Source organism: Phalacrocorax aristotelis, chromosome 6, assembly GCF_949628215.1.
Source record: "Phalacrocorax aristotelis chromosome 6, bGulAri2.1, whole genome shotgun sequence".
NCBI lineage: Eukaryota > Metazoa > Chordata > Aves > Suliformes > Phalacrocoracidae > Phalacrocorax > Phalacrocorax aristotelis.
The window spans coordinates 34736333-34758137 of NC_134281.1; the positions used below are offsets into that span (position 1 = coordinate 34736333).

The 21805-nt window shown below is 45.6% G+C and overlaps 1 protein-coding gene across 2 annotated transcripts in view; it reads right to left on the reverse strand.

Annotated features, from left to right (window-relative positions):
• Positions 1-323: 323 nt before the first annotated feature.
• NOTCH2 (notch receptor 2) overlaps positions 324-21805 on the reverse strand; it is an 87357-nt gene continuing 65875 nt past the window's right edge. For both annotated transcript variants that reach the window (XM_075097133.1, XM_075097131.1), the window contains exons 20-33: positions 21374-21558; positions 20402-20534; positions 18081-18326; positions 15970-16082; positions 14890-15419; positions 13967-14314; positions 13588-13730; positions 12550-12760; positions 11825-11921; positions 11109-11277; positions 6037-6338; positions 5531-5678; positions 4934-5031; positions 324-4057 (exon numbers count right to left, since the gene is read on the reverse strand). In XM_075097133.1, the coding sequence (XP_074953234.1) occupies positions 2714-4057; positions 4934-5031; positions 5531-5678; positions 6037-6338; positions 11109-11277; positions 11825-11921; positions 12550-12760; positions 13588-13730; positions 13967-14314; positions 14890-15419; positions 15970-16082; positions 18081-18326; positions 20402-20534; positions 21374-21558 (4067 nt within the window). In that variant the 3' untranslated portion in view covers positions 324-2713. The remainder of the gene's footprint in view (positions 4058-4933; positions 5032-5530; positions 5679-6036; positions 6339-11108; positions 11278-11824; positions 11922-12549; positions 12761-13587; positions 13731-13966; positions 14315-14889; positions 15420-15969; positions 16083-18080; positions 18327-20401; positions 20535-21373; positions 21559-21805) is intronic.

Consider the following 21805-nt stretch of genomic DNA (forward strand, 5'->3'; position numbering starts at 1 on the left):
GTGGGTTACTGACCCCTTCTCAGCCAACCAAGAGACCCAGAATTGTCCTGCTACACACCCGAGCTAGGCTGCTTTCAGCCCCCAGGAACAACTCCATTGGATGGAGCCAAGCAGTGGGGTTCGTGCACTGCTGAGCCACAGCACAGAGGACCCTTGATCCTCAAATGCTCTCTCCTGATGTGGACCGTGGAGGTCCTAATGAGCCTTCCCTTGCCAGGGGTCTGAACAGCTATCGAACACCGATAATTCATTTATAATTCTGTCTTTACAATCCAGTGGCTGTGCTGTGACAGCCAGGAAGACAAAAAACAGCAGCATACAAATGCCGGACACATACTCTTTATTCTGGGGATAAAAATTGCTTATACATTTTGCAGCAACTATTTTCATAAAAGACTTTTATAAAAAATGTAAAAATAAGCAAATATTTTCCATTATTAATATAGGAAAATGCTGCTGTGTGAATGGTTACTCTACAACTTATGAGATAAAATACCACCTTAAGGAGATATCTTTACAAGTAGTTAAAAAAAAAAAAAAGGCAGGCAGAGGGCCATCATATTAACACGCCAGGCACGAAACTGGCTTCGTTCCACAGAAAGCACTCATCTTGTAAAAGGTAGCCACATATATAAAAAGGCACTTGGTTATTTGGGGCTAATGAGGAAAAGCCCTTTGTTTCTTTAGCATTGATGTAGCAACACTTCATTATTTGCAGTGAAACATGTACCTGAACAGACCTCCAGGAGCTTGCGGGCTCCTGCCCGGAGATCTGAGTCGGTTGCAGCTAAACTTCACAGGACACACTGTGGTGAGCGTGCCAGGGAACGCTGTGTGCATCGTAAAAAGCAATAACTTCAAAATTAAAAACTTCAGCCCAAATTGATGGCCCCGGGAACCAGCTCCTCCTGAGGCCCTGCCTTCATGTACCCTTGAGTCAAATCGAAAGAGAAAGCTTTTACTCTTGATTAGAATGGAAAGAAACATCAGAGAAAATACTGTACATGGTAGGATGCTGAATCCCTCCACTGCTCGGAGGGGAGCGGCCTTCTCTGTCCTTTGGTGGCAGCCAACAGCCCCGACCTCTTTGGAACGCGTGTCTGCAGGGTTCCCCCGAAGAGGTAGGAGCAAACCATCCCTAAAAATGTTCACTTTGGCTGCTGACCAGTTCACAGCCCTTCCGGGAAGTTTTACTCTTGCGGACAAAGCAGGAAGAGCGGCTGTTTGTCTAAGGTCAGCGACAGCTGGCTTCCGTAACTCCAGAAAATCGGGGGAGCTGCAGTACAAATGGCACTACTGTCCCACAGAGCATGTGGGGCACCTCAGTTGGGAAATCTCAATACAGGCTGAAGCTGAGAGCAGAGGACAGCCCAAAACCTGTTAACCAAACTGCATGAGGCAGTGGTTTCTGAGCTATTTGGTCTGCTGCTTAAGCCCAGCTCCTGGCTTCAGGCATGCTGCTGCTGCTGCTGCTGGAAGCCTACTTGGGAGTCAATCCTGCAGCCTCCTTGGCTGTGGCACCGTGCCAAGGCGAGGCAGCTCCGCCCCAGGGCTGGAGTGAAAGGGGCACATTCAAAGGGCTGGATGCCGTTCCTGATGCAGAAGGACACACAAAGCAAACATGTAATGACATCATCAACTCTTCTTGATAATATGACAAAGAGGCAGCATATGGTATGTGGAGGACAGGACACACAGCCACCCTTGGATGGAGGGGAGGGGAATACTGTGCAAGAACGCTGGGAGCTTGTGTTATCAGGTTTTGAAACACTCATGCTCATCCCAAGAGTTTCCCAAAAGGCCTATATTAGTTGCAGGGCATCTCTTCCGGCACGGAAGCCCGTGAAGGCAGTCACGGACACACCTGGCAGGACGGGGGCACAGGGAGGGTAGTGTGTCAAAATGGTCAGGCGTGTCTCAGGGAAGACATACAACGTGGGAGAGAAGTGCCTAAAGGCCGCTGCGGGGGGAAGACCAGGTCAGACCAGCGTTTTTGGTGTGTAGGGGGGAAAGACCTAAGAGAAGACTATATGTATAAAAAATCTCATAATACCTGGGGGGCAGGCAGTGAGAATGCTAAGGGGAGTTAGTGGGTTTGTAGAAGACAAAGACCCTTGAAGAGGAAAGGGTGAAGCTGTGACAGAGGTGTCACTTGACCTGCAGGTGTTTTGGGAAGTCCGGCTCGCTTGCTGGGCAAGAGTGGCCGCAGGAAGGAGGGGTCTAGGAATGTGGATGCAGCTCTGAGCTGTGTCAAGACAAGGCACCTTGAACTCGAGGAGAACTAATAGAAGGTGCTTCAGAGAAAGGTTATGTAGGTAACAAAAAGGAGTAACAAAATAAGGATACAAAGCTGGTTTTGGCTAAAATTCTGGAGAAACGACCACGAGATGCATTAAGCTGTAGAGCTGTCTCCCCAGAGAAAAGGTGGAACATATTTAAAAGCAGACTGGAGAATCCAGCGCAGACAGCAATCACACCCAAGGTGCATGGGAGTTGGTTAGAAGTGACCCAGCTGGTCTTCTCCATCACCAGCTTCTACAGTTCTCTGTTTAGCATAAAAGCATACATGCCTACAGTGACCAAGTCCTCCCAAGGAAAGATCAGCCTGGGCTCATTAAGACTCTTGGATACTAAAATGGTTCTTCATTTACATGCTGGAAGACCTTCATGAGTTCTGGAGTCCACTTTAATCGGGCTTCACCTTGGCCAGCTTTCAGGCATACACCTGCATGTTGCTCCGCTGCTGCTCTGTCATGTGAGCGGCCACTGGCCCACGCTGGTTGTTACTGGGACTGGTTGCCACATCAGACCAGTCAGAGGCAGAGTGTGGGGAGGAGCTTGACCACTGGTCTGGAGATTCAGGTGATGGAGTCAGGTACGGGTGCTCCCCTTGTAAGTGCCGGTTGTGGCTAGGAGTCCGTTCTGTGGCCGAGGAGTAGCAGCTGTGCTGTGACGGAGGCGTGGGGTACTTCCCCATCGAGCTCTGGAACTGGTGGTAGGCCGGAAGGACTGTCTGAGCCACCTGCCCATCCTGCTGAGGGATGGCAGCCACGGAGAATGAGGCGCTGGGCAGCTGAGCTAAATCCGGTATCTGGTACATGGAGCTAAGAGGAGCAGCCATGTTCTGAGCGCAGTTTGACTGGGCCTGCTGTGGCAGTGCTTGCTGGTTTATGCCACTCTTGGGAACCAGCTGGAAAGTCATGATAGGGGGCAGAGACTCCCTGGATACTCCCATGTGCTTTGCATCTGCTTGAACCAAGCCGCTCTGCTGAGAAACACTGGGGTGTGAATGCATCACCTGCGGCACCATGCCAAACATCTCGTTGTACTGGGACTCATTCACCTCCATACGGTTCATCCACTCAGTGGAAACGTTGGCTGGCCGGAGCCTGCCGAGCCCACTGTTAGGAGGGGTGGTTCTGTGCTGTGAAAGCAGCTGGCTGACAGACGGGAGCACAGTGCTGGATCCACGTCCTAAGGGCTGCATCTCATGGAGGCTGGAGAAAGACATTGTGTGTGCAGGCTGCACCGATGGAGCAGTCAGCAGTGAGCTGGGTGACGAGTGTAACACTCCCGGTGACGGCATCACAGGAGATGATGTTGGTTCGGATGCAAAAGCATGGGGTGATTCTAGGGAATCAACTGGTGACAGGGTCACTGAGCTCTCAGAAAACTGCCCTTTGCTCTCACTGAGGGACTTCTTCCTTCTCCTCTTTGCATCTTTGGTGAGGTTTGTGGGCATGATGCCTTTTGCATTCGGTTTTCGTGACTTCTTGCTTAACGAAGCATGCTTCAGATTGAGGAAGGATCTATTTGGACCACAGATGACCGGGGAGAGGGCAGAGTTCAGCATGGCACCGGGGTGCCCAGCGGGGCTGTGCGCCACATTGTACTCGTTGAGAAGCTGCACTATGTCGTGGTGCATCCGGTCCTGCGCCACATCTCGGGGCAGGCGGTCCATGTGGTCTGTGATGTCTCGGTTGGCAAAATGGTCCAGCAAGATTTTTGCTGCTTCGAAACTGCCTTCCCGAGCGGCAAGGAAGAGTGGTGTCTCTTCCTGAGAAGACAGAGAATAAGTATTTTAGTGGCTCCACTGTGGGGAGACTTACAGCTAACACTCCCTTAATGGCGTGGCAACACCTGCAAGCACTATTTAATGCACTGTTGCATTAATTGTCTCCAAGAACAACCCACCCTGAGAGGTGCTCACTGAAAAAGGCAGATTACAGGAAATTATTTCATACACGGCGGTGGAGCACAAAGGATAAACTACTCCACCAGGAAGTGCACTATTCTGCCATGGGTCCTTGGAGGAACTGTGAAAGCATCTCATGCCTTTCTCCCATTATCCCCTATGAGGGAAAGATAAAAAGGACTAAAACAGCCCAGTGAAGAACTGCAGCTTGCTGGTAGCTCTAAAATATACTGAGAAATACATAATAATCCAAAAAAGAAACCCTAGGAAGAGGAAAGAAATCAAGGACTAAGACACAGCAAAACTAAGTGAGGCTACAGGAGGTCTGCACAGTGCAAACTGTGTCTCAAACTGAGGGGCTTCTCCCCCATATCCACCCTGCATTGAGATCCCTGGAAACATGACAGCTGCTGTGCTGCTAGATCTGGCTCTCTGCTAACCAGAATCCAGCTGCTTGACACCAGCAGCACTTTACCCTGGTGCTCTCACACACCACTGTCTGCGTATTGCAGGACAGCATTGATGCCCAGGACTTGGCCGCCCAAGGTAAAAAACTGCTCTCCCACATCAGAAATCCTACAGGACATGCAGCACTTGGGGAGAGTTCCAGTCACCCTCGGGGTTGGAAGACCTGCACTGAGCACCCAATTTAGAAAATCTGAATTTAGCTCACTTCAAACAGCAATGAGATGCTTTGTGTTAGGAAGGATAGCCATGCTGAGCACACCCAAACTGTACCTTGTTATCCTGCATGTCTCTGTTGGCTCCATTTTTCAGCAGCACTAGTGTCGCTTCTACATTGTTGACAGCAGCAGCCCAGTGAAGAGCAGATTTACCTGCGGGGAAAGCCAACAACTTCAGTAACAAACCGAGCAGCTGTTTCCTAACGCACCAACACAGAGTACACTGAGGGAAGAAAGCAACTGCAGTGCAGCTCACAGCATGCCCTGAAGTCAAGTTTACACTTTGGAAATCACCACGCTGTGACATACCCCTATGCTACCAAATTGCAATGGGACTTTCAGCACTTGATCTGGGATTTTTTTCTTTTCATTTTTTAAAATCACCTATCCACAGAGTCATGCCTGCAGTCCAGAAAATCCCAGCATATCCAACCCCGTATTTCTTTTTCTTCTCTTCCAGGACTGTTTAACCAAGCCACTGTGCAACAGCCTGCAGTTATTACTGCTGGGAGGACTTCTGCAGGAGGGCCTAGTGTCTGATTTAGCTACAGAATTTATGAGCAGCCCACACTCTGGTAGTGCAGAAGCCCACCCCGCCTTACTTGCACCATGACAAATGTTTGCCCAGCCCAGTACGTCATGTTCACATTACCATGGTCATCTACGGAGTTCACATCTGCCTGGCAATTAATTAGCTCGGCCACCATTCCTTCCACAGCCAGCCGTGCAGCCAGAATTAATGGGGTTGTTCCATCATTCATCCGAGCATCCAAGTCCGTCACTCTGTTACGGATCAGGATCTGGATAACAGGGAAGATGGATTTTTTTCAATACCACTACAGAGCAAAACTGAAGATCTGGCAGAAACTCAAGAGAAACTTCATAATGAAAAAGTACCCTGAGCACTGCAATGCAAGGACGCACGTAACAGGTGACAGAGGCAAACAGACCAAATCAATACATGCCAGATGATTTATGCATGCTGGGTTCTTCAAGCTATGAATACCTGAGGAAACTGGATGTAAAATACAGTTTCACCTGGCCGTCACACTGTGGAAGGCGTGAGAGCAAGGCTGTGAGTGAACAGAGCACAGCTTGGGTAGGCTTATATAATTACAGAGCACAGCTACTCTAAAAGGGGTTCTTCAACTGCTGTACCTGGAAGACACCCTGGGCGTCAGCAGCTACAGCTGCATGCAGGGGAGTCCGTCCCATGTTGTCCCGTGCATTAGCATCTGCACCAGCATCCAGCAAACGTTTCGCAGCATCTGCTCTTGAATAACGGGCTGCTAAGTGCAGCGCCATCTCCCCAGTACGGTCTGTTTGGGCCTGCAGGTTGGCACCTTGATAGATCAAATCTGTTATTATATTTGCTGAGGAATCTTCTGCATCCTCATCATCCTCGCTAATATCAGAGCTTCCCACACGCAGAGATGCCAACATAAGCGGAGTACATCCATCTGCAACAGAAGAGATGTTATTGTAGTAACCTGGTGATGACAGCAATGGAAATGAAACCCTCACACAATCCTCTCCCCTTGAACACCTACAGCTAGAGACAACCCCTCCAGTCACTTTAACTCAGACATTGTCTCTTATCTTAAAACCCAAGAGAGTTAGTGCGGTGTTTTCCTCCCAAGCAGGAATTTAATACTTACTGCAACCCCAACAAAACTTAGATACTTCTCAAATAAGTAAGATCATTATAAAACAAAAAACATTTGCTGCTAGAGTGAAAATCTTCCTCAAAATGTAAAGGCTAGCAAAGTTCCTAAAGAGAAGCAAGGGCTATAAAAATCAAAGACTTCAGATGGCTAAGTGGATGTTCTAATCACATACCGGGGGGGGGGGGGGGGGGGGGGGGGGGGCGCCCACAACCCAAACCACAAAACATTTACAGAGGAAAAAAAAATCACTGGATGATGAGCCACCGATTCTTGATGGCATTTTACAGACAGTAACCTGAAGAGAAATGCAGACAAAAGCCTTTATATCTATTACACACCAATGCCTTCGTTAGAAGGACCCTGAAGTTGTGAGTCAAGCACTCAGAGCTGAAAAGCATCACAGTATGACTGCCTGAACCAACCTCATTCTGCTTTTAATAACTTCCATGACTAGAGCCCTTAACAGACTGATCAAGCACACACTGTAGTTTCACAGAAGTACACCAGGTACCCCTGTTCTGGTGGTCCCACAGAACGGGAACTAATCCAGTATTTTTCACTGCCGTACCAGTAGCATCCTACACACGCAATGCCTTGTTCCCCACACATCCCTCCATCGCAGCATGGACTGTCCGCAGCTACAAATTGCTGGAAGTCTCACCGCAGTTTGAGTGCTTTGAAAGATACTTGTGTCTCTCCACAAGTCTCCAGTGATGGGCTCATACCGATGGGACATCCACGAAGGCTAAATTCACATTCATCCAACCAGGACTCTTTCACTGCCATTGGAAGGCGAAAGGCTCCTCCAAACCTCTAATTTAACTTAGCTCCCTTGGAAGAACCTCCCCTCCCTGTCTGCTGATCAGAGAGGGTGGTCCAGGAAGACTAGCTCATGCTGCTTTTTCATCCTTTTTAATGAAACATCTCCCCATATTTTCAGCAACCTATCAAACACCAAGTGCTTCAGTTTCAGCACACTCTGAACTTTACAGCATATTCATTACCTAAACCCAAAGACTCAAGCTGTAGATGCTAATACTTGCTTACTGATTTTACTGCTTTACTCCACACACATCACTGGCACCTGGAAAGTAAGAGGCACTAAGGTGGCAGCAGGAGTGAAATACTGAGCTAAATGCCCCACTGGTGCTCTGCAAAGGTGAATTTTGCTTCTCCAGTGTGGCTTGCTAGCAGAAATTCAAGACAATCTTTCAGCAACTGCCTCATTTATTTCATGTACAAGCAGGGGACCTTCCTGGACCTTACAAGATACCAGCTTCCCTGCCTGCACAACTCTCAATCTACAGCGCGCTATCTGCACTGAATGAAATGCATCAGCCCTACAGAATGGCATATGGCGTGGAGGCAGACTTCAGATTCTGTGCCAATAAACAAGGCGATGATCTCCTATTGAAAGTAACATACAGAATTCTATTGCCCTTACACACTTCCCACCTTCTGATCACCAGGCTTTCCTGACTCTCATTTTACCGCAGTTCCAAAACTTTCTAGAAATGTATTGTTCTGCCACAGGGAACAGTGTCGAGCACCCGCAGAGATGAGGGCTGTGGCTTCCAGGTCTGCTCCCCAGCCAGGCTGGCAGCAGCAGCATGCATGCTCCTCCTAGTGGCTCACAATCACAGGACACGCGGGCTTTTGCAGAGCTGCTTTCTCAGGATTTGCTGGATGGCAGCGAAGTGCTGACGTATGGGCCTGGGTTCAGTTCCAAGAATCAGTTCTGTCTGTAGACCCCCTTGCCTGTTGTCCAAGGCTATACCTCCTTTTGTGCTTCTCCTTCCCACTGCTGGCTCTGCTTCCTTGACCCAGATGAACACTTCTCAGTATTCAAGTCAAGCTGTGGTCTCCTCCGTACTGCCCGTACACAAAGAGCAGAGAGACGGAACACAGAAAGGAGCTTTCCTTTTCTCCAGAGCCACAGCCCTGGGAAAAGTACCCACAGGAAGGGTCTTCCTTGCTCAATCACTGCAGTAGTCCTGGATGGATCGTGCCTAGCTGTTCTATAGGGACACAGCTTCAGTATGCATTAAATCCTTGGAAAAATTAGCTGCCACCTTCCAAAAAGTGGCTCAGGTACACGCAATTCTTTTCAGAGCTTTGTAAGTTGGCCACACACGGGTATTTTCATGAGGCTAGCAAAAAGCACGTCCAGCTAGACTGTCACAATTAAGTGCTTGATGGACTACTAGAAAAAAAGCTGAGGGGACAATGTCTTTTTTTCCTCCTTCAAGCTTGTTCTCTGAAATAGCTGGAGAAAACCCCAAAAGGATCCAGCTGGAAGCAAACACACAGCATGGAAAATTCCAGTCCGAACCACCAAAGTTTTAGTAACAGAAAAAGAGGGGCATATAATAGGGACAGTTAATCAGTTTTAATTATAGGTGGTGTTACCAGTTATGCCTATAATTGCATTACCCTGGTTACACATTCACAATAACTCCAGTGAAAAGAATGTCCTCACCACTCTGGGGGACTCAGAGAGAGAACAGCATGGGGAAACAAAGGTGACAGCAGCATTTTATAAAAACATTTCTGTTTGCTGTCTTTCAAGAACACAGCTCCTGAGTAAATGTAAAACTCAGAGTGAGATGGTAAAACCAGAAGTTCAACCGACAGGTACAACTGAAGGATTCTTACACAGAAACAATATACTGAAAGCTGGGAGCAGAGAATCCACGGGCAAAATCTCTAGGCATTAATTCTGTAGGAGACTGGACCTCTTGGATCCCTCTGAATTCGAGAGATGGCAGAAGGTGCTGGATTAGGAGAGGGAACAACCTCTGGGTCAAAACCAAGGCGTTTTGACTTGCCTCTCCTCTCTCTACAAAAGGTCTCCATTGTTCTACCTGCCACCTGGACCTGTGACCAGGATCTAACTGACCCAGCTTCAGATGGCTCCAGCCCAGACACCTGCACCCAAGTCAGTCAGCCTCAACACCCTTTGTACTTAGGAGCAGTGAGGCATCTAGTCTGGAGTACGAGCCACCTAGTCTTCAGGAGACTTCTGCTTGAGACAGAGGTGAACTACCTCTCAGAAGTGCCTATTTCTTCCCTCTGCCTGCAAAGTAAGAGAAAGGTGGCCAGGGCAGATAAACAGCTACATTAACTGAGAAATCCTACCCTTCCTTACTAACCCATTACTCCAATGCTTCTCAGACTTTTTAAACTGTTTCTTCCCTTGACAATAACTCAGCTGCTTGCTTCTGATGCTGCAGAGAGGGATAGCTTACAGCAGCCTGCTTCAAGCATCACAGCTGCATCTGAATGGCGGGAAAGCAACTCACAGGTCAGTATTACTCCATTGCTATTACTGGACAAAGCTTTGAGTGAACGTGAAACTAAGCAGTCTGAAGTCTTAAGAACTTTATTGCCTGCACTTGGAAAGCTTTTAGGCCACCACACAACTAGAAGCTTCAATAGGGAAAACAAAGAAAAGCTTAATTTTGGCAGAAACTGATGGTTTATGTTCTCACACTCATTACACGGAAATCCCTCCTTCCTTGTGCTTTGCATTTAGGATAGCTAATGGGTCAAGGAGCAGAAAAGACAATAGAAGGGAACTGAGAGAATAATGGGTCCAGTCATCATTAAATTGCATGGAAATTTTCCCACAAAATCCAATAAAAAGCAATTGCAGCAATATCATCAGAATCATTTCTCTGCATATGAACAAGAGCCACGCTTGCAGCATTCCTGACCAGGATAAACTTCTTGGTCAACCCTCTCCTCTCAGAACACAGGAATTGGTTATTACCAGATCACCCACCCAGTCCATTACCAGCTTACACAGCCTTAGTGCTACACCAAGAAATAGCAGTAGCGCATTCTTCCTGCATCTAGTCATTTGAGTCTGAAAGAGAACAAGCCTGTGTGCACAGGTGCGTGTTAAAGAAGTTTCCTTCAAAGTTCACAGTTGTGTTACAGTGATCAACTCATTGAATTTGTAAGTTGAGGATATAAATCAATGAATAAAAAATCACTGGCAAGCTTGCTGCATTGCCACTATGTTCCAAGACAGGTGTCTCACACACTGCTAATTGGGGTATACTGTCTGCCAGAAGCCATCTTATTCAGGAAAAGGCCGTCCTTGCTTCCACCTCAGATAACAGAGACATCAGGTGTAAATCCTGCTAAGTTGGTCCTCAGCGAAGTCTGTCATAGATCTCTGCAGTGATCCAGCTGGAGAAGCTGGGGGTTATTTCCAGCACAGCTATGCATTTCAGATTTCTGCCACAATGGCATTCTGACAGTATCTTTTAGGCACGCATTCTTATAAGGGAGATCCTATAGCTGTAGTTCCTACAGGTACTTGCTAAATGAACTATTTTTCTCCTGTTTAGATGGTATTTCATATGCTACAGACCATGACCCAATCTCTTAGCTTTCTTTTCTGGAGTGCACATGAGCTTTCCTTGAGTACCATAAAATTTCTGCTGGTGTTCCTGTATACTCCATGTAATTTTTAAATGTTAGCAATCCCAGCCATTGGAGACAAGGGAGGTTGGTGGCTGGCTGGCAGAACACATGCACAGTCACAGTACTGACCTGGCCCTCTGACATTGACATCCAGCACATCCACTTCTTGATCTGCTTGAGGTGGTGTAAGGGCTAGTGATGTGCTCCCACATACATCTGCTGCCTCCAAGTGCTGTTGTGTCCACTGGCGCTGATCTATCTGCTCATCACCTTCGGGGAGCAAGGCTTGATCCTCAGCCTGAGCAGTTGGAAAATAAGCGGTTGCTTCAAAATGCTCATCAAGTGGCCAAAGACACTGAAAGTTCTTGGGAGTTTTCTTTGGTTTGTTGGGTTATTTTGTTTCATTGGTTTTGGGTTTGGTGTTTTTTTTTTTTGGGGGTGGGGGTGGGGGGGTGTTTGTTGTTGTTGTTGTTTTGTTTTATTTTATGCTAATGACGGTCTCCATTTACCTCTGCTTGGCATTCTCAACTTCCACACTCTGACCATATGCTATCAGGCCTGAACTGGAAGACATTATACTACTGTTAACTTTCTCTTCCTTTTGATGCAGGAGGGCCTGGGTAGGGAGGGGACATTGGAAGAGAAGCTGCCTGGTTTCTCTACTGGCCTGTGGTGGCAGTGTTAACCTGAGGATTTGCTCCTCAGATATAATTAGTTATATATTACAAACCCCTAAGCAAAGGGAGGCTTTGAGCAAGGGGCATACTCTGGAAGTTAATGCAGCTTTTTCCTCACTAGCAGTTTCTGTGGTAAGCTTGTGATACTCAAGTCTGGAAGCTTCTTACCTTTGCTCTCTTTGGCTGAGGTCCACCATCACCTGCCCAGTGTTCAGTTGGTCCAGAGTCTGACAGGTTACCCTCTGGGATTTGGACGGACAAATTTCTAACAAACAAGGAGAACACATCACTTTCCAGGCTGACCAGGTGCTACTACTGCTTCTTATACTAGCCTGCAGAGACCAAGGATGGGATGCTTGCAAGTGTGGTAGCTTGCAAACAGATAGACCAAGAAATCAGAAATCTCAGCCAGCCAACAGTGGCATTACATGCATTTAGAACTGCAAACTTGGTTAATTCAGTGGAAAGCCAAAACCACATAAACGGGATTCTTATTTTGAAACTTTCCATTATTTCCAGGTCATGTCTTTAACGCATTGAGCTACGTGTGTTAGAAGTTCATTGTTACCTATCAACCTAAAAACATCACTACCTAATCCAGGATAAAATCATGCAAACAGTACCCAACCACTGAAGTAAAAAGAGTGTCAGAAAACCAAATGTAACCAGGAGATTGGATCCCTTACTGGCATTTTATAGATCACAGTTAATTAAAGTTCTTCTATCCAAAACAAATGTATTAAAATTTAGAGAAATAGCCTAAGAAGTCTTAGCCTAAAAGGCAACTTCCTCTATGGAGTTAAGTACCTTTAATGAAAGACTTATACACCATGTTCTCAAAATCCTCTAACACACTAATAAACACACCATCAGTGGCCTAAATGCAAACTTACTTGAGTCCAACAGCATCTTCCCCAACTGGCTCTCTGCGCTTATGATTACTAGGATCCCTGCGCAGAATAAAGCCTTCTGGGAGCCACAATGAACCATGTTTGCGCTTACGCTTTGCCATCATCACACCCAAGAGAAGGATTAAGAGGATGATCAAAGCTGCCACAGCAAGTAGGTAAAGCAACTGGGTCTTCGGTGGTAACAAGGGTTCACCTAAAAATTCCAGTTAAAATACAATGAGATTAAAGTGGAGACAACGATTTTCAGACTATATACTTTCCCTTCTCACTCAGAGCCTTCCCCAGAGAGAGTGTATTGTCTCTATATTGTGATGCATTTAGAGCAAAGGCTTGAGGAAGTTTAGGCTCTGCTGCAACTGTTGTAAGAATACATCCTTTCCAGTCTTTCTGGCTTTGCCTAATCTTGTTTCTCAAAGTATTTTTTAGAGTATATGACTGCTGAACTGAAGATCTTGCTCCTCCCTCAAGAGTCCTGCTGGCTGAAGACAGCCAGCCTGGATCAGTGTAGAGAGAGCTGATCTACATAAAGATACAAGCATGACTCAACTAGAAATAGTGATATTACCAACCTAAGTACAAAGTTGCAGCCAGTCCTCAGACTGAGGGAGAGGGGAGCAGAAATCAAAGGGATTACATATAGCCGGAGGAGAAAATGTCTGAGGAATGCCCTCCTCCCCCCTTTTCTAAGGGCACCTTTTTCATCAAATTCATGGCTTAGTTTTAGTGCAGACAAGATCACTGCAGTGTGTGACACATAGCTGCAGCACATGAGATTACTGTTTCTACAGGTATTAAAATGGCTAGGCTCCAAACTTAAATTCCTTGCCTTACTAACCAGATGTTCTCTCAGAGAAGAATAAGTATATTGCACATACATACTTCTATAACCGGGATGAATTAGCTCCCAGAAACAATATCAAACAGTGAGATATATGTTCAGTACTGTAAGCATGAATTTTGCAAGCTCAAATTTACTGACTGCCTTCCTCCACAAGCCATCCTTCCTCTGCAATTACTTACTTTGGACAGACACAAAAGGATAGGGCAACATGCCCTTGATGGCCTGTGCAGCCAAGAGAGCTGCAGCAGCTTCTGTATTCTGAAAGCATTGCTCTGAATCCTCTGCACACTGACGGTTGTCAATCTCAAGGAACACCCTGGTGCTGCAGAAACACAGTAAAAGGGCACAGAGTTCAGCAACAGAAACTTTTGCCAAAAGCACCAGCTTAAACTGTGGCCTTTTAAGTTAGTCTTTCCAACCCAGCACTGAATTTGGCAGTTGCAATAGTTTCAAATTTTCCCATAAAGACATAGATGGGCTACAGCCCCAGAAGGTCTAGAAAGCCCCAAAGAGCTACCAGCATAACAAGACCGGAGGAACACAAAGGCATACACTCACCCAATGACCTCTTGCTCTAGTTCTCTGTGCTTGCGAATGACCACAAGCGATCGCCGACTCCGTGCTGCTGATTTCTCCCCATAGTATGGGAATACCATGGGGTTTCCCTGGGAGTCCAGCTTGATTCTCAGATTGGTGTGCAGGAGAGTTCCCAAAGTGCGCAAGAAGCTGCGAACATCACCCAGCAGCTCGTCAGGGGGCATCAAGACCACAATGATTAGGGTCCCTTCTGCCAGCTTCTCAGCTTTGTCACCAGCACAGTCCAGACCATCCCAGCCACACTCCTCACTGTTACAGCCCTGGTCACAGCGGCCATCTGCGTAGTGATCTGCACAATACTTGTCATACCTAGAACAGTGAAAGGGTTACAGGCAGCATATAGGACATCTACATTCTGTACAGTCTACCTGCAGTCTAGGGGCCAAGGACTTACACTCTTCATTATCATTTGAGGTAAAATAACACTCATATTCCGAATATAAGGAGAAGAAACATAACTCCAGGATAAGCTTGCAATCTGGCAGGGTGGAAGGAGGAAGTAAAAATACAGGTATTGCTGGTATGGAGTGAAATTCAGGATAGGAGGCAGTACTATTAAAATCAAGTACAAGGTGAAATGCCTCCTATTTACATTTTCACAGAAAGCAGGGCACATCCATCAAGCAGGTTAACACATTACCATTGCTCAGGCTATCAGCTTAGTTCATCGCATACAAATTCCAGAACTTCTTTCCAAAAACAGACGAAAAGTACACACAAAGGACCAGAAACTCCATGATGCCAAACTTTCATCAAGAGCAAGGACAGCAATGGAAACAACAGAAGAGGTGGGAGCAGCAGACATGAAGCGTACCAACTACTGAAAGCGCTAGCAGCAGATAGATTAGTGTCACAGAGAAACCGTTCTCAGGATCAAGCCTTACTTGCATGTTTTGCTATTTTGCTGACATTCAAAGTTGTCAAACAGGCACTCGGGTGTGTTGCAGAACTCATCACACTCTCCGTTGAAAAGCATCCAGCAGCGCAATGAAGAGGAGCAGTTGGCCCAAGGATCTTCCATTGTCAGGGAGCAGTCGCCTCCATCCCACTGGCAGGCATGAGTGTTACAGTCTTCATCACAATAGCCATCTTTTGCTTTTTCTGCACACTGGGAATCCAAACATCCTCGGGGCTCTGGTGTGAAAGTTACAGGCTGTTCACACTGGCTGCCTTGGGTGTGAGCAGGGCACTGACAATAATAGTAAGGAGGCTGAGAATGAGGGTGGCAGCTTCCACCATTCTGGCAGGGGGCACTGGCACAACCCGTGTTTGTCTGGCATTCCTCTCCCAGGGACAGCTTGGGGCAATAGCACCGTGGACCAGAAGATGTCTGGATGCACTGTTCCCCCTTCTTACATTTCACTTGTCCACAAGTACTGTGGCTGCTGAACTCGCATTTTGCTCCAGAATAACCCTATGGGGGAAAAAAAAAGGCAAAACAACCACACTCACAGATGTTCTTCAGCACTCCGAGGGCTGGAGACAAGGTGTCACATGCAAACCCTTTCTCCCCTACAATTTCTCTAGCTTCATGGCAGAATTTTCTGGATCTAGCCTCAGGGATAAACTAGGAACTTGCAAGGCTCTGTTACGTTTTGAAATGGACTTAGAAGAGCCATGAGCAAGGGGAGTCTTGTAAGCACAGAGAACATAGGATAGCAAAAAACCTGTTGAAATTTAATGGTAGGTTTAAGACAGAAAAGCCAGCTATCCTGCCTCAACAGCAGAATTGTTTCGGGTAACAACAGGCAGTATCACTCTCCTAGGGCACCTGGAAGCCCTGGGTTTCCCAGCTAAGCAGATAAACTAAAGGATGTGGGTAAAGAGTGTCCAAGGACACAGCTTTGCAAGTAGCACAGGAAAGATAACCCTGACCTACAAGTGAACCAGTAAAACTAATGAGACTGTAGCCACTGAACTCTACAGCTGAGGCAGGCAATCCAGTTTCAGGATACAGTGCTTACCAGAGGACACTGGCAGATGAACCCATCTGGCATGTTGCTGGCAACAGCACAGGTACCTCCGTTCTGACAAGGCTTCCGGGGACACACATCTATTACACTCTCACAGTGACGACCTGAGTTGTACACACATGGGGAGAATAGAGCAGGGAAATACGTGTGCGCGCACATCAAAAAGCCATCAAAAGCAAAACACTCCAATGAATAGCCAACAAGCCAAACACTGCAGTGAGAACTTCTCCTCAGAACATTCCTCAGGTAGGGAACATCTCTTCAGATAACATATGGTCTCCAAGTAGCTGCCAAAGTAGAGGCAGAGGAAGGCACAACCCCAGAGTCCACAAGGTGTATTTGGAGACAGTCCACCTTGTCTGCCTCCTCAAGAATGCATGCAACCCAGCACGAAGACAGGATTTGCTGCTGTCACCCCCAAGTCAGCCAGGTGCAGAGGCTGAAGGTGCTGTACCACATCGATTTGGGGGTTCCTAAGAATTCTTTACTTTTTGGGAGATGCTCAATGAGTCCAAAGGCAAATCACTAACCATGAATGAACAACCCTCAGGACCAGATGTCCCACGAGCCAATAGGACGAGTAAGCGGAGCCTCGTCAGACTGATCAGCTAGACAGAGAGGCCTTACTGCACTGACTAGCATTTGCAGCATCTCCCAAAGTCAAACTGACACCAGACTTCAGAAAGATGAGGATGACCTAAGCATGACTTGGACCCCCTAGGAAAAAGTTTATAGAAGTCTCTACACATGTGCAGCCAAGAATGACTGCTCACAGACAGGAGCCCACAGGGCAGGATAGCCCTCGGAATCCTGGCATCCTATCAGTCACAAACCACAGCAAAGCCACCCCCGTCCCCTCCCAGGCAGAAGGGTCAATGTGGAATGTGCAGAAGACGAACAGCTAGAGGAAGAAGCATGCTCCCCCTCTGTGCCTAACATTTCCAGACAGATTTAATGTCTGTGATACAGCAGCTCTCCCTGCTCCTCCTAGGGTCCAGGAGGTCTACACTCCCCATGCCCCAAGTCCAGCAACACTTCCATGAGAGCCAGAAGCAGCATGAGGCATAATTCATAAAAGCAAGCTTAACAGACAGGCTTAAATATAAACTCATCTGATGACCAGCACCAGTGTCCCACTAGCTAGCCTGGCTCCGCTTCCCTCATGTGTCACTTTTTTAGGAACTTCTTTTGTCAGTCTAGGTAATGCATTCAAAAACTATGTGAATTCTTCAGATGCATGTCTTTGTTATTTCTTTGCATCTGACAATCAGAAATTTGGTGGAAAATCACAGCATCTTTAAATTTTAAGAAAAAAAAAAGTAAAAACTGTTGGTAAAGCATGCAGAAGGTCAATGGTAAGCAGGGAAAGTGAAAGGTTTTAACAGAGGAAAACTGAATACATAAGCAGTTAAACGGACATGGAAACTGGAAAGCTGAAAGTTAAGACACATCTGGAGACTATTAGCCCGAACTTATGCCCAGTGGGAGGCAGAAAGCAGAATAGCAGCAATGCTAACAAAGAAGAGATCTAGAGAGAGTGAGACATAAGTTTGTGCAGCGTGAAATTCTTGCAGAAGTTGTGATTCAAAGTTGAATTGTGGAAGGATCACATCACTAAGCTAGGAATGTACAGTCTGTCTATGCACAGAGTATTCCATCCTGACCACATCACCAATGTAAGGAAGAAACGGAGTGCGGAGTAGAAAAGGAAGCCAAAAGCTAATTATGGATACCAAGACACTGATTTGTAGAGAAAATTCATAAGCTGCTTTGCAAAATGAAAAGCCATGGAGAAGCTGACATGTGGACAGTTACGCTTCCAATATCAGAAATGTGAAATCATGAAGGAGAGAAAAGTACCACAGAAAAAAAGTCCTGGCAGCCAAGTGTCTCAGGAGATTCCTTTGTCTGAGACAGTTCTGGAAGCCAATTTTCTTAGAAGGTTTGAAAGAAAGATTGGTTTAAAAACTGAGACATGGAGTAGAGAAACAACCAGATATTGTAAAGGGAAGCGACGAGATAACATGACTGCCAGAAAGGGAAAGAATGACCATTTTTCAAGATATTACTCTGAAATTGGAAGCATGTTTATGACTACTCACCAGTAAAAGCACTACGACAGATGCATGTATAATCATTTATCAGCTGAACACAGTCCAGACTTCCACGAGGGTTACAAGGATTAGAGAGACATTCATTGATATCGCCCTCACATCGCTCGCCTGCAAAGCCTGGGAGACAAATACAGCTGTAGCCCCCGATCTGGTCAATGCACTGCCCTCCGTTAAAGCAACGGGGTACTCCTGAGTCTGAAACACAGTCATCGAGGTTCTCCTCACAGAAATGGCCTGTTGAGACAGTAAAAAGTAACAATTTGAGGATACAGTGTCACAGCCTCATTTCCTATGCTGCTCATCGAGTTTTAAGACTGTGTCACACACAGTCCCAGATATAAACAGGTAAAGACCTCAGCTTAATGCAATCCATACCCCATGCAGCCAGCCAGACTCAGATCAGACCTAGCAAGCATGTGTTTTAGATCCAGGCTGTTCTCAATGGTAGGTCATACTGGTATTTAGCAGCCTGCATGCTTGACTTAATTTAAGGGCATAATTAAAAACACAGAAACAAAACCAAACCAAAAAAGATGCACTCAATTTAGCCCTGCGACTGAGCACAGCCGGAGAGCCCTGTGCTGCCCTTGCAAGGCTGCGAGCTTCCCACCATTCATTTAACTTGGCGGTAACCCTGAAACTCGGCAAAGAGCATTTGTAGCAACATCATTAAAAGAAGCAACAACAAACCAACAGAAAAGCAACTGTGATAAAATACAGATTCCTGGCCAGCATGCCATTCCTGCAGTTTGACTTCTGGGGACTTACAGTAAACTCTCAACACCGGCTAGGGATGGCAGTTTCTCCCTCTCCCTATGGGGTTCCCTTTCAAGAGACAATGTCTGGTACTGGTTCTGCCTTCACTGCACAGTATAATAGATAAAAGGGGCAGAGAGGGTAAGCTGAGCAAGGACTTTTGTCCATTAATACAGTTGATTCATCTGGAGCAAGTAAAGCCATTCACCTACACATGGAGGATGCTTACACGGGCATCAGTAAAGTATTAATTTTAAACTCGGCCAGGGACAAAAGCTAAGTCTTGATATCATAAGTAATTATATCAATCTTTTCCAATTCCTTTCACTTAAAAAAAATTTATTACATCCAAAAACTAATCAATCTCAACAAATAAAGATTGAAGAATTAAAAGCAATATATTCAGGAGTGGGTGCTTCAGTACAACACAGAAATTCTGGCAATGCAGAAATCAGTATATAAAAACACACTTTGATGTAGAGACATAAGAAGCAACTTTTTTTTTAAATTGGAGGATCAGTTAAAAACAATCCATGAAGAACTGCTAATGCAATGATTTACAATGAAATAAACACTTATCAAGACTGGGGAGATGTGCTGACAGCCACACTAGAGTGAATAAACTGGTAATGTGCATGGGCAGGAGGCAAATATATGAGATTATTTTATAATTTTCCTTAAATTTACTTTATGAACAAAGAATTTAGTTCTGACGCACATCTGGAGAATTTGTCTACTTTGAGATGACATTCCTCAGAAAGAAAAAGTAAATTCAGAGGAATGTAATCTTTAACTGACTTGAGAAATAAACTTAAGAAAAGAAGTGAAGTGAGAAAACATTCACTGATGAGTTAAAATGTGCAATCCTGAATGTTTTCAAGGGTAGAAGTCAGGGCCATCAGGTCAGATATAACAGGGAAATGGAAGGTTAGGTTTCAAGAGACTTGACATTAAACAGGCTGTGGAATCACACTTACTGAAAACCACCATTATGTTAACTGTGGACTTTTTTGTTTTTTAAAAAAGAGTTTTTAATAAAAGAGCTCAAATTTGCTGAAATAGTTTAAAGCTAGCCTAGAGGCACTGAACTTTTCCACAAAAGACTCCAGGACAGAAGACAATGCAGGGCCAAAATTTAAACAAGTAAAGGACACTGGAAATTATGCAAGAGCTAAGCAAGTTTTCTGTGCATTTTGCAGCATCTTAGCCAAAAAGGAACCTTGGATTTACTATATCAAAACAGTTAGGGTTGGGAGAGACCTTAATGATAATCTAGTCCATCTAGATGGATTGCCAAAGATGGATCATACATTCCAAAAAGACACTGTCATGACCTATTCCTTTAAAAGAAGAAAGAAAAAAAAAAAAAAAAAAGAAAAAAAGCAGCATATTTATTTTTAAAGGGAAAATATGTATCTCAAGGGATTCAATGCACTTTGGGAACATTCTTCAAAGAAAATAACGCATTCCCTTTAGACTCTGCATCACGAAACCAGTAGTCAGAAAGGAAAATTCACTCTTGTAACATTCACTTAATTGCTGAGCTTTCATACCCCGAGTTCCTGGTGGACAGGAGCACTTGAAATGATTGACGAGGTCTATACATGTTCCTCCATTTTGGCAGGGCTGAAACTGGCACTCATCCACTTCATATTCGCAGTTGACACCCTGGTATCCAGGCACACACTGCCAGTATAAAAAGAAGCGTCAATAATAACTTCTCCTAACAGATACATTAGTAGACATCTGAGAAAGGCTAACACAGACAAAACCAACCCTCAATGGGACAGATTATGACTGCCTTTGAAGCTATACAACTGCAAGTGATTTCAAGGGCTGCACAGCCAGCCAGCTTAGACACACTACTTGACCATGTGACTACTCAACAGCACACTGCATGTTTCAATCTGAGTCACTTTACTCCTGCAAAACATAGTGATCAAATCCTGACACCCTTCAGCACTGAGACTGGCTTAGTAGTTTTGACTTAAGGTTTACATAAAACTCATCATTTCCTTCTGGGCATGAGCTTTCAAGGTGTTCTACCATTCTGAAAATCTTAGGAAGGTTGATATTCCATAATCCCATGGTATGCACTGCTCTCTGCATCAGCTGTAGGAAACAGAAAGCAGCAGAAGGCATCTCCCACTCTGAGAGGCAAGGGATACTTTGCCCATCCAATAGGGAGAATACAACATTCCTTTAATGCATGCTACCTATATTTTACTATAAACCACACCTCGGGCAAAAAAATCTTTCAAGATAAGAACTCGTCCCCAAAGAGGCAATGAGTTCAAATGCCCATCAACCTCCTTATGATCACACCTCTAATTCAGTCTTAAAAGCCTCTCAGGAGCACTGCTTCTGCCACAGCTAAACTAAAAATTCTTTCCAGCGACAGGTTGCTTTTATCCCCTCTTTGAAGCTATTCTACCACTTGAATGTGCTTCTGATTTCTTTTGATTCCTTTGAGTTACAATGCTTCAAATATTTAGACCTCTTTCTACTAAACCACCATGCATTACCTCGCACTGGTATCCACCCAAGTGATCCCGGCAGGTAGCACCATTCTGGCAGGGGCTGGAGTCACACTCATCCAGCTGCACCTCACAGTAACTGCCAGTGTAACCCACTTGGCATTGACAGTGGTGCGTGTTTCCAACATTGAGGCAATGGCCAGAGTGCTGGCACAACTGGTCCACTGGGACTCCTGAAACAATGTTAAATAAAGTGAGCAAACGTGTAAGAAAAATACTTGCCACCCGTGTTGGTAGATCAGCCAGGAATGAATATGGCTAGACCCAACAAATTGAAAAGTTGAAACTCAGAAATTGAAGAGTCACTCTTTAAATTACAGTGGGTCAGAACCACTACTGGCTTCCAAATGAAGTTGCTGCTCTGTCCCCTTTGGATCATCAGCATCAATACCGGCATGAAGTATTTATATTGCTGTATTA